A 10248-nucleotide genomic window follows, 5' to 3' on the forward strand; every position below is an offset into this window, starting at 1 on the left:
CATACCACAGCAATATATGTGCACCTATGTTTATAGCAGCACAATTTGTTATATCTAAATATTACAAACAACTCAAATGCCCATCAACCAAGGAATGGATAAAAAGATGTGGTATTTTTATATAATGGAGTACTACTCAGCCATAAAGAAGCATAAACTTGAGACTTCTTTAGGTAAATGAATGCAACTAGAGAGTATATTGATAAGTGAAATAAATTAGACTTACATGTGTAAACATCATATTGTCTCCCTGGTGTGAGAAACGAAAGAGTAAATAAGGTCTAAAATGCACAGATATTTTGAAATGGGAAGAAATTATTCAAAAGGAAAAAGGAACTAAGTTTGGGAAAAGAGTCAGTGAAGGAAGGGAAAAGGAAAAAATGCCAGTTAGATCTACTACAAATGTCTCTTACCTCATTGAAAAGGAAGGTTCGTGCTAATGTGGATTACAGAATTTATTATGCCCAGATCTTGTACTCCGAGTAACTGCTTTGAAGATGACAATATGCAATGTATTAACTATTGTTATTCTTCTATTATTTTGGTATGATATTTTTTCCTGCAAAATAAAAAAGTATCTTTTAAAAAAATTGAGTCACTGGGAATTGAACCCAGGGAGTTCTGAGCTACCTGCCTCCTTCCCTTTTTCCCTCCCTACTGCCTTTCTGTCTCCTTTCCTCCTCCTCCTCCTTCTCTTCCTCCTCCTCCTTCTTCTCCTACTCCTCCTTCTTCTTCTCCTACTCCTCCTTCTCCTTCTCTTCATCCTCCTCCTGGTTCTCCTCCTTCTCCTCTCCCTCCTCCTCCTCCTCCTCCTTCTTCTCCTTCTCCTCTCCCTCCTCCTTCTCCTCTTCCTTCTTCTCCTCCTCTTCCTTCTTCTTCTCTTTCTCTTTCTCCTCCTCCTTCTCCTACCCCTCCTCCTCCTCTTCCTACTGCTTCTTCTCCTCTTTCTCTATCATCTCATTAAGTTTGCCACTCTGGTCTTGAACTCGCGACTCTCGTCTCTGATCCTCCTAAATGCTCCTTTTGGACTTCCAAGTTTGCATCTCCACGCTTGGCTTTAACAACTGAGAGAATAAAACCTTTTAAACTGGAAAATGCAGAGAACATAAAATCATACTGGGAAATTGAACGACATACTCAGAGCTTTCTTTGTTCTACAACATTAAAAAAATGCAACCCCCGCCCTTTAATAGAAAACTAAAGGCAAAGCTGTGAGCCTTTTCCTTTGGTGCATATTTCTGGTACTTTGGGAGACTTGTGCTCCTGTGGGCTGGTGGGGAGCAATGCGTCTCCAAGTGGAAGGCCTGGGGACACAGGAGGCACACAAACATGGTAGCTCATGTTCCAGTTATCCTAGTACTGTATCTGCAGAGCAGGTATTTGGAAAAGCTCTTTGCTGTTGGTAATTGATTGTGATCACCACTCCCCTCCTACATACAGGACATGCAGACCATGCACAGAACATTTAGGCTCTGTATCTTGTTTGTTTAGGATTGTGGGCCATGCTCAAATCGTCCCCTCAAGCCCGTAGAACATTTACTAGGCTATTAGCTGTCGGTGCCTTAGGTTGACGTTCTCATTTAGCGATAAAACTAAAAAGCTGACAGTTTATATGAAACCAACTCTCGGGGTTAAGTAGAAAATGCAATACGTCTGCTAAGCTGGGTCAGATAAAACATTGCTCTGAGTCTTATAAAAATGAGCACAGCTTTTAAAATATTGACAGGACATTTATGTGGTATTTAGAACAACTTATGAAAAATGTACTTACATCATATGTATATTCTCTTTGAATGAGTCAACTACTGCAGGCTATGGCCCGATATGCCGGGAAGAACACACGCTCCTAGGGTGCCTTGAGGGCCTTGCAGTGAAACTCAATGATAATAATTTCATTGAATTTTTCAAATTATTATCATATTTTGATTATTTATTCTTAGTTTCTAAAAGTCCAAAATGACAACAAAGATATGAAAATAGCTGTCTTATCCATATTCTAGTACCAAATAAAACTTGAGATATAAATTCTTGTTTTCTATGGTATATTTAAAAACACACACATTTTATACACACAGATATGCACATGCAGCATATATTCTTTACCCATACATTCACCGATGGACATGAAGATTGATTCCATATTTTGATTACTGTGGATAATATTGCTGAAACAAGGGCATGCAGAAATCTCTTTGACATTCCAATTTCATTTCTTCTCAATATATAGCCAAATGTGGAACTTCTGAAACACAAGTTAGTTTTACTGTTAATTTTTGGAAGAACTTGGGTACTGCTTTCTATAATAGCTGTCTCAGTTTATATTCCCACCAACAATAGGCAAGAGTTTCTTATACTCCAATCCATGCCAGCACTTACATCTGTGGGAGATGATATTGCATTGCACATTTGGTTTGCATTTTCCTAATGATTAGTGATCATCACCTTTTCATTGTGGCCCTTGTATGTCTTTGGAAAATATCTATTCCAGTCCTATGCCCATTCTTTTATGATGTATTGATTTTGTTTTTGCTTTGTTATTGAGTTGCATCTTAATTATTCATTTTGATTCTTACTCAGTGGGCATTTGAAAAACCACTAACATGGGTGATAAGAAAGTTTAACCCATATGCAAAATGTTGTTCCTATGAATGTACTTTCGGTACCCATTCCTCAGATCTTTGCAGAGTAGAAGTTAACCAGATTTAAAGAGCAGAGGAAGAAGTTTTCTCTTGTGTAAAGGCAGGGGTAGGGCAAAGAATATGGAATTCCTAAATCTGTAGTGTTCGGTGTAACTGGAGCACTTAGAGTTCGAGGGTCTGAACCAGCTGGACCTTCGTTGGTAGAGAGGCCAGATTATATCTTCTGGACTAGGTTAAAGGATTTTTTTTCCTTTGAGGGAAATGGGAGACTATTAGAGGGCTTTCAAGGTGGGTAATAATCACGTGCTTAAGCGAGCTTTCTGGGCAGCAGTGTGGAAAATGGATTGACGATGAGGTCAGCGGAGGGGCCACTGCAGCAAGCCCAGTGGAAGTCCTCACGGTAGAGCCTGGAGAGTGGGGCAGAGCACGGGGAATTCAGATGGCGGAACTGATGAGATTTGTGAATTAACGGAAGCTTGTGTATGGAAAAAGCCTTCATCAGTGGGGAGTGAGAGACAGTGAGGAGATGCGAACGACTTCCAGGAACAGTTGCATGAACAGTTCTGCCGCGGGGAAGAGTCCCACTGGCAGCACGAGGTGTGAATATTAGCCAGTTAGTGTCTGCTAATGAATTTACATACAGTCATCTCAATCACCATATAATAATTATATGGGATACGCTGTATAACTTGCCAGTGACATAATTAACATTACCTTATTAACCCTACGGTATTTTTCAACAAATTAAAAAATCAAATTATAAGTTAAACTCTTTCTCCAGGTCTCTTAGCTAGAAGGGAGATGAATACTAAAACTCTGGCATTCTAACCCAAAGCCACCAGACACTGGTAGAATTATCAGCATTGTAATTGTCATTAATAATCAATCTCTTCAAAGTTCTCTGATCAGGACTCTTTGGATTATTTAATCCTTAACACTACCCTCCTAATGAAGTCAATGTTACCATGTTCATTTTACAAGTGAAGAAACTGAGATCTAGAGACACTGAATATATCCCAGGCCAAATTAAGACCAGCATCCAGTGTCACAAGGAGCGTGGGCGTAGGACCCAGCCCACAGACTGGAAGTGATTTTTTTTCAACCGGAGATGACAGATGAGGGTGTACAGAATCGAATAAACAGCCATTTATTTAACTTGCTAAAAAGCAAATCAATCATTCTTTAAGATTCTAAATGCAGCATTCTTAGTTTAGGTAAGAGCTTTTCAAAAAATGGGTTTTCAGAGATTTTTCACCAAAAAATTTCGTTATTTGGCTGTTTGGAATTACGGGTCCGGCTTTCTATTAGAACTGTATGCTGAGAAGGGCAATCTTAGTCATAGGTGGGGGATAGAAAGGGAGAGTCTAGTTAGAGAAACCCCCTTGAGTCATGAAGAGACGCTATCGCTCCCTCATCTAGTCTGTTCAGAGGGAGAGAGAAGAAGCCAGCACATTGTGTCACGCGGAACTCATACTAGCTCATTCGCTCCGTGGAGGAAGTTACCATCGTCGGCAACTTTTACAAAGAAGGATCCTTAAACAGCTTGCGTAAGATCCTGGATTGCTACGCTGGTGGTCAAACCCAGAGCACGAGTGTGATCTCCCAACGCCTTGACATAGACGTCGTTCTCAGTCCTTGACAAACCTTGCTCAGACGGGGTTTCTCGGCCTGGAGCTGTGGTTCCTAAGGTTCTGAGAGTTTAAAACTTGGTCTATGTCGCTGAGTAAGGGGCAAAGCAGAGCCTGAAATTCATAGGCGGCTCTGGGCAGCCCGGTGGCTCCCAAGAGGGGGGCTGTTTATCGTCCAGGTCCAGCCACCAGTGATGGTGCTCGGAGGGGCCGCCCTCGCGGGCCATGGTCGTAAAAGCGCATTATCAGCGCGTCACAGGGTGACCTTCGTGCTTAGTAAACACTGTGCCAAGGCCTTGCTGACCAATAAATCGTCGGGAGAGTTAGGATAAATTGGCCAGGAGAGTGACTGGGCTGTGCGCACAGCATCAGGTCCCTCCAGGCCGCAGCAGCATGAAGGGCTCGGTGCTCGCGCTCTGTCTGCTCTCCGCCCTGGTCGCCGCCGCCGAGGCGAGGGCCGCGGACACGGTGAAGCTCTGCGGGCTGGAGTACGTGAGGACGGTGGTGTACATGTGCGCCACGGCCCGCTGGAGGAGGCACGCGGAGGGGGCGCCCCCGGCTCTGCCAGGTGACTTTGCTCATCAGCGCTCCCCCCGCTCGAGTCCCTTTTCTTTTCTAAAAAACTCTCTTTAAACGGTTGTCCAGTATCTGTCTCTGCAAGAGAAGCCGCTGCTCTATCAACTTTGGGCGTCAAAATAAACGGTAAAAAAGTTACCCAAATGGAAATTGGCTTTGGAGCGAGGCAAGCGTGGTCTGTAGCCTGCTGGGACCACGCAGGCCGGGGGAAAGTGCTGGGGTGCAGAGGGGCGCGGCAGTGGACAGTGGAGGTCAGCAGGGTGCGTTCAGGTGGGTGTCAGGTAAGGACGGGAGCAGGGATCCCACTTCTGTTGAACGTTTGCTAAGACCAGGCGGTCCACGGGCAGCTTTCTGAGAAGGACTTGGCCGAGTAAGTGCTGTTAGCACCGTTTACCATCTCGCCAAGGAGAAATTGCTCCCTCGACTGGCCAGCAGTGTGGTGGGAGCGAACCAGGCTGTCCGGTCCCGAACCCAAGGCTCCTGGGCGGAGGCCCAGGCGGACAGGAGGGTGCTGTGCTGTGGAGGTGGTGGTGTTGGACTGAGACCCCGAAGACTCTGTGAAATGTGGGGAGTCGTGAGGCGTGGGGGTGAAGTGGGGTGTGCATTCCACCAGGAGGGTTTGTCTGACCACAGTTTCCACGGCAGGAAGGCGTCTGGTGTGTTTCGGTCACGGTAATGCGATGGCTTTATTTATGTATTTACTTTATTTTAAAGGAAAAGAAGAGAAACAAAATAATAAAAACAAAGACAAAAACAAAATAACACAAAAACTATAAAAATGATACAGAAATTCAAAACAAGATGGTAGGAAATCTACAATGGTTCTTGTATTACTTATTGTGATCTTCAGAATAGTTGCTCAGATTACCAGACATAGGCATGCAAGATTGATCAAACAATTAAACACGAACTGTTCCTTTCAATAAACCAACAGAAATTAGTAGTACAATTATCTTAGCTGTCTTGTGTATATACTTTCCCTTCTTTCTTTCTTTTCTTCTTTCCCTCATCCCAGTTATTCCTTCCTATTGAACAGTTTCTTTCCCTTTCACCGTATCTATTATATCGTTCAGATTTTATTTACGCTTTCAGGTTCTTACATGAGGGAGACAATATGATGTTTACACATGCGTTAGTGTTTGAATTCAAGTAACTTAGCAGTTTGACTGTCCTTCTTTCTCCTAATGCAATATAAAGTGTAAGAGTCTATTTATTATTATTTTTTCCATTGACCATATTGTGTATTTATCATATACAGTTGTGTTTTAAATGTCCTCTGCATTGTGGAATGGCAAAATTGAGCGAGGTGCCATACACATCACCCCCATACTTTTTCTGGTAAGAACAGTTAACATCTACTGTGGTGGCAGTTTTCAAGAATACAATGCATTGCTATTAACTACATTCACTGTGCCATACAATAGTCCTCTTAGACGTAGCCCTATTTAACAGGAAATTTTATATTCTTTGGCCAACAGTCTACCAGCCCCAGAGCCCCACCCCAGCTCCAGGTGGCCGCCGTTCCCCTGTTCTGTGAGGTCAGCTTTTGAGGTTCCACATAAGACTCATGTCATGCAGATTCATCTTTCCGTACCTGTCTCTACAAAGATTCTACTTTAATAAATGATTATATTTGCTAAATTTATCAAGAATTTGAAAGCTGGATTACATAATACATATTACAACTGCACAGATGATTGTAAGGATCACAATTTGGCTTAGAATGAACTTGCTAAACAAAATAACTTAGAAAATGACCCCAGGGCTGGGGATTTAGCTCAGCGGCACAGCCCCTGCCTGGCAAGCGCAAGGTCATGAGTTCGGTTCCTGGTACCAGAAAAACAAAAAACAAAAAACAAAACACAACGAAAAAAAAATACAGAAAATGACCCACACTGCTCATATTTTTGTGGGCTAATGTGTTGACATATGAACCTGCTACTACCACGTTACTATTGAGGTACCTATTATTATAGGTTAAGAGAAATAATATTTTTTTATCTTAAGAGAGTAAGCATAATTTACCAGGGTATATATCAATCCCTAGAATAATGGCAGCAAGATGTCATGGGGGGAAAACATGTGAAATAGCTCTGAAACCTAAGGAGCATTGGAATGGTCATGGGTTTGTATCTGTTGGTGGACTTAAACCCTGGAACTGTGTATGTTTATACCAGGAACACCTCTCAAATCCTAACGCACTGTGTATTAAACCTTCCACAAGTTTCTGTTCTTACCTAGTACTCCAGGACCTTCACACTGAGCTACAGCCACTTTCCCCACCCTATGTTTGGAGACGGGGTCTTGCTAAGTTGTCCCTGCTGGGCTAGAACTTCCCATTCTCCTGCTTCAGCCTCAGAAATCTAATCCACATCTCCACGAGCAGAACATGGCTGCTGCCACCCTTGTCTCGAAGGTAGTACAGTTATTATATTTTCCTTTTTCCTACAGCTGACAGAAGAAACTACTTCCAGCTTTCAAACAGACATGAGGCTTCTGAGGAAAACCTAGTGCACAACCTTGAGGAGGTGGATTTCTCAGGAGACGAGCATGTTCGGGATGGACAGATGCCTGTGGAGAAGAGGCATTCGGTGATGTCGCGGAGAGATCTGCAAACTCGGTGCTGCACTGCCGGCTGCTCCATGACGGAGCTGAGCGCTCTCTGTTAGACAGGACAGATACAGTGAACGGCAGCTCTAGCCCTCGCTGACACTCTACAAGCCCTTCTGTCGCTTGAAGGACGGCTGGGGAACAGGCCGTCCTTTCCTAAAATGTCTTAGAATGGCTGAAACCACAGCGAAGCCTGTCTTCTCCCACTGCTGAGGTGAATGCTCTCTTTTCAAATCCTAGCTGTTTTAAAATTGCAATAAAGATACAATTAAATCAAGCTCACTGTGACTTGTTTGCTTTAAAGAAGTGTAAATAACTTCTCAGCAGTAAACAGACAATGCTGATCTTGGGAAAACCTAAAACATATGCGTTACAAAGAAAGCAAAATCAGCTGTTCTCTCATCACCCAGAGGAGACTACTCACTCTTAACGCCAGGGGTGCTGCATATTGCTGAAAACTCAAACACTGGCTTGTGGTCAGCTGTAGGAATCTCAGAAGTGTTTTTCTCAAAGGACCCGAGAGTGCTCGGCACAGGTTTCCTAACGCATAGCTCGAACTTCAGAACAACTGGGGTCACGCAGGGTCCGATCACTTCCCTGCAGGGTGGGAACTCAGAGTGTGTCTGAGTCCTGAGCTCCTTCTGGTCCCCTTGATTTTTGTCTCTGTCCTGCAGCATAAAAGGAAATTGTGTTCTTATTCTTGAGAAACCAAGACCCCGTAGCTAAGATACTGCTATGCAGTTGGATGTCTTTCCAGGTGAAAAACAAAGGGAGAATATCACAAAAGGGCGATTTCATTTCCCACGCTGACAGCTCCCCCAGTGTGGCAGTGGTCAGACTGCACTTGTTCATTCTGCAGTGTGTACTGAGCATGCCTAGCAGGTGCTGTGTCACTGTGCTGTGCTTGGCATTTCACCTTCCCTCCACACCACTGTGCAGTAAATCTATGCGCATGGGCGAGTGCTTTATCATCAGTACTCAGACGGGGAAACCAAGGCTCCGGCTCCGTAGAATTAGGTACGTGTTCCAAGTCGCACAGCTAAGTGGGTGGTGTTTTACTGGAACCAGACGTACAGTGGCCCACATGAGTCAAGACAGTCTTAACAGTCCGCATCGGTGGTCAGGCTTTTCTTTACTACCAGGCACTTTCAGTTAAAAACAAAGTAAAAAACACAATTTCGCCATGAATGTTCTTGATTACAGAAATCTCAGTCCTTGAGCGCGAGTCCTTTCAGCTCAGGGGTGACGCCACCCGAAGACTGCAGGGAATCCCCTTAGGGACACTGAAGGATGACTGTCTCAATAGGCCTTGGGTGGTTGAGCTGTTGAGCTTTAAATTAACTACTTTTTTCCAGGCAGGAGCTTGTGCTGCTGAGCTATGTCCCTGACCCTTAACTACTTTTTTCCAATAAGGTTTTTAAAGAAGGACTGAAAAGCCATCTTATTTAGATTTTAGTTTTTAAGTTAAATGAAACAACTTGAAAGTGAAAAAAATGAGCCTGTCATTTTAAGGAAATGAACTGATGGTAATTGCTGAGATGATAAAATTCAAACTTTCAGGCAATTATGGCTAATTTTTATCCATGCCTGTGAGCACCAGTGCTGATGTTAATGAAGCTGGTCCTTCTATTGTGTAATAAAGTGTGTCATCATTTGAGAGATCTGCAAATCTCAGTGAACCAGCATTTTTGAAATGATTTAAAAATCACGAATGGGTAAAAGATCCAAAGTGCAAACAGTTTAATCTAACAGTACAAAAAATCATTGATATGGTTTCGGAATCTACACTGCAACTTTTCATAAAAATCCACATGTGGAGTTTTGATATAGAATTATAAAAAGAAGCCAACATTATCTGAAAAGGTCACTGAAATACTCTTTCCCAGCTTCGTAGTTATGTGCAGTGGGATTTCTTTTTTGTGTGTCAACCGACACAACAAGGCAGCAGCGGATGGAAAGCAGAAGCTGGCTTGGGAACTGAACTGTATTTCGCTCAGCCCGCCACAGAGACTTGCAGAGAATAGCAGAATATTTTCCCTCCCTGCTCAACGTTTTTGGTTTGTAAAAATACAGTTCTCATAAACTATGTTATTTGTGTTACCACTGGTGGATGTATTACTTTCAAATGGGTGAATATTTTAAAATGTGTCAGTTTTAAGTTTGACGGTGAAAACCGTTGATGGATTCAACCTACGTGAACAAAAGCTCTTTGAAGTTCTTAATCATTTTTAAGAGTGTAACGGGTTTTCTGAGACCAATTGTTTGAGAAGTGCCATTTTATAATTTGTGTTGGTGCCATTCTTGGGAGTCTCATCAATATATATTCAGATTGTCTGCCCTATTTGCAATTACAAATAAGATGCAAAGATTAAATTTCATTGACTTAGCTTTATCTACTGAGTATTTCATGTGTATAGGGGAATCACCATCTAATACCATCTAATACACATTGCTGGGGAAAGAAGTATGTATGTGCTATTATTTCTGTATCTTCTTTACACTTACTAGATATTATAAATGTTTATACATAAGGGGGAAAAAGAAAGGTGAGATCTAATCACTCTGAAGAAGTCCTAGCTTGCAGTGGTGACCCACGCCTGTAATCTTAATGACTTGGGAGGCTGAGGCAGGAGATTTTGAGTTTGAGGCCAGCGTTGGTGACTAAAAAAGACCCTGACTTAAAAATTTAAAGGCAGGGGACTGGAGATGTAGCTCAGTAGTAGACTGGCCCTAGGTTTGACACTCAGAACCCTCTCCAAAAAAGGAAGGAGGAAAAAAAGAAAGAAAAAAAATCC

At 42.7% G+C, this 10248-nt stretch overlaps 1 protein-coding gene across 1 annotated transcript; it reads left to right on the top strand.

The window, feature by feature from the left end:
• The first annotated feature begins 4514 nt into the window (after positions 1-4514).
• Positions 4515-7714, top strand: Insl5 (insulin-like 5). The gene is made up of 2 exons (XM_005385288.2): positions 4515-4835; positions 7295-7714. The coding sequence occupies exons 1-2, from the start codon at positions 4661-4663 to the stop codon at positions 7510-7512; spliced, it is 393 nt and encodes a 130-aa protein (XP_005385345.1). The 5' UTR covers positions 4515-4660; the 3' UTR covers positions 7513-7714.
• Positions 7715-10248: the final 2534 nt, after the last annotated feature.

This window comes from Chinchilla lanigera, unplaced genomic scaffold, assembly GCF_000276665.1.
Source record: "Chinchilla lanigera isolate Chin_1 unplaced genomic scaffold, ChiLan1.0 scaffold00022, whole genome shotgun sequence".
Taxonomy (NCBI): domain Eukaryota; kingdom Metazoa; phylum Chordata; class Mammalia; order Rodentia; family Chinchillidae; genus Chinchilla; species Chinchilla lanigera.

What these genes read in the sequence shown, in the direction of transcription:
- Insl5 (XM_005385288.2), top strand. Translation starts at nt 4,661, where the DNA reads ATGAAGGGCTCGGTGCTCGCGCTCTGTCTGCTCTCCGCCCTGGTCGCC. An exon ending in GGCGCCCCCGGCTCTGCCAG is followed by an intron (nt 4,836 to 7,294) that starts GTGACTTTGCTC and finishes TTTTTCCTACAG; the next exon opens with CTGACAGAAGAAACTACTTC.